Consider the following 4,805-nt stretch of genomic DNA (forward strand, 5'->3'; position numbering starts at 1 on the left):
ATATATATGTATATATATATACATCTACTATATATATATATATATATGTATATAGGTATGTATGTATATATATGTATACATATATACATATATATATATTTATATATATATATATCTATATATATATTATACATATATATATATATATATATTAATATGTATGTATGTGTGTGTGTGTGTCTAACAATGTGTGTGTATGTGTGTGTGTACATATCTAGTTAAATATAAAGACAGTTGTCTATTCTATATACATAAACTCTGCTAAATTCTTGTCATGTGTGCAGTTCACATTCGCATACCGTACTGTCTTCAATCGATAAAACTGTTTGTTTCATATCTCTGCATTTGTTGCACTTTATCTCTACAGTACATGGGAGCCAGCCGGAGGTGAAAGAGGAAACAAATAAAACAGTAGACTTTTCGCCCGCATTCACCTTACACTCTCGCCCGTCCACGATAACAGGAGCTGGCAATGGTAAGTGTTATTTATACACACTGTTGTTCTAGTGTAGTGGTCACCATATGGGGTATATGCAGTAGATGCTACGTTGTCCTTTGGGTTGCAGAAGTAAGGATGCCAGGAGCAGACAACGGTGTATGTCGCGTACATACACTGCTGTTCGAGCATAGTGGTCTTCTTATAATATATATATAGAAAAGTTCATACCTTCGTAGTGTTTCTTTCGTTATAGTACATTCCTCAATAGGTTTCAAGTAAGGGTATTCCTAGACATAGGGTGCACATTGCCTACCGTTGAAGTACCTCTCCAGGTTAAGCTGGGTGTACTTCTTGGCCTACAGAAAACAGGTTCTTCTTGGCTTACAGAAACCAAGTTTTATCTTGTAGTTCAACTAATCCTTTAAGCGGGTATATGTAGTTAAATCCCGTATCATACCTAGCACAACGTTGTCGTTGTTGTCGGACTATTCCTCTGTGGGGTTCCATGTAGGTAGGTATATCCCAACATCTGCAGTATACAGCACGCAACCAATCGCTACCGTGTACCTCATGGTGTAGGTAAGCATGCTTCTTGACTAACAGAACACAAAACACAAAGCGTCTGCTGGCCGATAATTTTTTTATAAGGGAGTGTGTATGGATAAGTGTATTGCGTTCATTAGATTACACAACGTTTATTCTTTTGTAGACACATTTCTTGAAGTCATTGCGTTCCTTACGTTATGTATCGTTTATTTTGTTGTAGACACATTTTTTAAAGGTATTATGTTCCTTGCGTTACATCACGTTTCTTTTGTTGTAAACACACCCTTTGAATAAAATATGTTTCTTACTTTATGTAACGTTAATTTGTTGTAGACACATCCCGTGAAAGTATTACGTTTCTTACGTTATGTAACGTTTCTTCTTTTGTAGGCGTATCCCTCGAGGGCCATGCAGTGCCTGGGAGTGTCGTAGGCTTCTTTCCCGGTGTTGTGGTAAGTAAACGAGCCAGAAGACTATAGCACTAGTCACCCAGATGTAATTGTCATGCTATTAGTCCAATATATATATACATATATATATGTGTGTGTCTATCTAGGTATATATATATATATATACCTATGAGCCTATCTATATTACAATCCAAACAAACTATGTGAAGGCTGAGGTTTATGTCTGACCACCTGCGGTGATGTTCGCGTTGACTGACAATTCCTATTCTCGAGTGCTCTTCCGATGGAACATACGGCATTGTCACACACACACCAGTGCACCCGACCTAGTCGATCGCAGATAAGGACCCTGTCCACCATGCAAAGCGCGGGGCTATCTACCTGTCCATACAACATTACAAGTGGACGTCGATAGTAGGCGAAGTTCTGTTTATCTTGTGGTGGCTGTGGTCTTGAGGGTACTGTCTACAGTTAATGGAAGATGCTTCATATCCGCATCTTTCTGTTTGTCTTGAGATGATTGTGTTGTTCATGATACTATCTACAGCCACTGAACGATGTTTCATATCCGCATGCCGCAGTACACCCCACTCGATCTCAGGTACGTGCCCAACTACCCCAATGTCTCGTTAAACAACGACTATCTGGCCATCCGACCAGACAATATGGTGATTGATGCGAAGGACTACAAGTGCGAACTACAACGGAAAGGTGTGTGTGTCAGATCCGATTGTACATACACTAAAACACACTGTTTTGTATATGTTGTTTGTTGGTTGTTGTACATACACTTAAACACACTTTTTGTATAAGTTGTTTGTTGGTTGTTGTTGACAGTACAGCAACTATCTGGTATGCGTTGCAAGGAAAAGGTATGTGTTTCAGGTCCGTTTGTAGTTACACTAAATCACACTATTTTGTTTACTTTAATTGATGGTTGTAGTAGATAAATCAGCAACCATCTGGTGCGAGTAATAAAGAAAAGGTATGTGTGTCAGGTCCGTTTGTAGTCATACTTAAATATAATATATTGTTATGTTAATTGTTGATTGTCGTAAATATAACAGTATCTATCTGGCTCCCTGTGTCAGGTCCGTTTGTAGTCATACTTAAATACAATGTCTTGTTATGTTAATTGTTTGTTGTCGTAAATAGAACAGTATCTATCTGGCCCACTGTGTTAGGTCCGTTTGTAGTCATACTTAAATACAATGTCTTGTTATGTTAATTGTTTGTTGTCGTAAATAGGACAGTATCTATCAGGCCCCCTGTATATGCATGTTTTCGTGCGTGTCAGCTGTTCTTTTAAGCCATTGTGGCCGTCCGGACAATCTATCGATGTCTTCGAAACTAAAAATCAACTCGGAAGGATTCTTCGTAGGGCTAGGAGGTCCAACTCTATCTGGTTTAATGTGTAGACATGCTTAGATTGGGATCTACCAATGAATTTTTAGGTTTTAGTTTCAGGGTTTAGTATACCCTAAAACGCTAAAACCATACCCTCATCTATACCTACAAATCTAGATACTCAGATTGGTGTTGGTTGATGCATATTTCTGTATCTCTCGAGTTTATACATGTGTACCGAATGTACACTAAACTGATACATACTCGTTCATTCATCGTGTAGTTCATACCTGTTCATGTACACTGCATTGATACTTACTCGTTCTTTTATCAGGTAGTTTGTACATGTACCTGTATCTGTATACTGAATGTATACATTTATTTTTTATATATCAGGTGGTGCAGGTTCAACGGCTAAGCGCAGTGGAGATAGCGAACGTAATGAGCTCTCACCATCGCACAACGGGCACGAGCAAGGCAAACCGCAACAAGGTGAGGGAGTGAGTGTGTGTGTGTGTCATCTTGTATGTACTTCTATCTCTGGCCTGTTTCAATGCGTGTGTTTGGCTCTGGTAGGCCTGTGAGTGGGTAGTCGTATGGGGTACGGGTTTAAGTCCACGCGCCCAATGAATACGTAGCTGTTACTGTTTCATAGAACAGCGGTAGGAAGCTTATCTCAATGTGGCCAGGAAGTGGACATATATCAATTCCGCTTTACGTATAGACGTACCTGCTGAGATGTAGGCGCACGAAAACCAATTGCATATACACTGTGTCCGCAGGTGGTACGCGTCGCAAAACGTATTGAGTTTGTAAACGTCTTCGTTGTAGACGGAACTACATTGTCTGCATGGGACTGTGTTCTGGTGTATGTCTTGTGATAGGACGATGGGTGTACAACTGTGTTATGGGCGTACAACTGTGCTGTATAGACAGAGAGATTGACGTGATTATAGGCGGTTGTGTGGTTAATGGTTGTACTACGCAGGTCAGTAAGCTCATCAAATACAACTATACACTCCCACGGTTACATCCTCATCGAACCTCAAGGAGTGTGTATCTGCTGCATACACGTAGCACACATCAACCACAATGCCAAGTAACATGCTTGTGTGGTCCCAGCAAACATGACTGCACACTCCTACGGCTATATCCCCCTTGCATTTAAACGAGTGTGTATCTGCTACATACCCGTCGCACACATCAACCACAATGTCAAGTAACATGCTTGTGTGGTCTCAGCAAACATGACTACAAACTTCCACGGCTACATCCCCCTTGCATTTAAACGAGTGTGTATCTGCTGCATACCCGTCGCACACATCAACCACAATGTCAAGTAACATGCTTGTGTGTTCTCATCAACCATGACTACACACTCCCACGGCTACATCCCCCTTGCATTTAAACGAGTGTGTATCTGCTTCAAACCCGTCGCACACATCAACCACATTGTCAAGTAACATGCTTGTGTGTTCTGTGGCATTTCTATTACTGTGTCGCAGAGATCATCGACCATCCCTATGCTTTGGGTCATATGGTCAATCATCCGCAACAGCCTCAGAGCCATCCCAATGTACTCACCTTTGCCTATGACGTGCCGTCGACGATACCCGAGCATCTGCGACCCTTTATACCAAACAAGTACTACAAAGAGGTATGAAGTACTGCAAAGAGGTATGAAGTACTTCAAAGAGGTATCAAGTACTACAAAGAGGTATGAAGTACTTCAAAGAGGTATCAAGTACTTCAAAGAGGTATCAAGTACTACAAAGAGGTATGAAGTACTTCAAAGAGGTATGAAGTACTTCAAAGAGGTATGAAGTACTTCAAAGAGGTATGAAGTACTTCAAAGAGGTGATGCCACGTGTCTGATGCCACGTGTATGTGGTTGTCAAAGCGTATGTATACATTTACGTGTATGGGTAAGGGTAGATGCACATATGCGTATACGTGTTGTATTTAAGTATCTATATATATATGTATATATGTATATATATATATATGTATGTATTATATATATACATATATATATTATAAAAATATATATATATATATATATG

The 4,805-nt window shown here is 39.9% G+C and overlaps 1 protein-coding gene across 1 annotated transcript; it reads left to right on the forward strand.

Annotated features, from left to right (window-relative positions):
- Positions 1-367: 367 nt before the first annotated feature.
- On the forward strand, positions 368-3,234 carry SARC_11038 (hypothetical protein; the record flags this gene model as incomplete). The annotated part of the gene is made up of 4 exons (XM_014294890.1): positions 368-475; positions 1,376-1,437; positions 1,977-2,106; positions 3,139-3,234. Coding segments are annotated over 4 exons (396 nt in total), but the record flags the coding sequence as incomplete, so codon positions are not given.
- Positions 3,235-4,805: the final 1,571 nt, after the last annotated feature.

Source organism: Sphaeroforma arctica, assembly GCF_001186125.1.
Source record: "Sphaeroforma arctica JP610 unplaced genomic scaffold supercont1.1499, whole genome shotgun sequence".
NCBI lineage: Eukaryota > Ichthyosporea > Ichthyophonida > Sphaeroforma > Sphaeroforma arctica.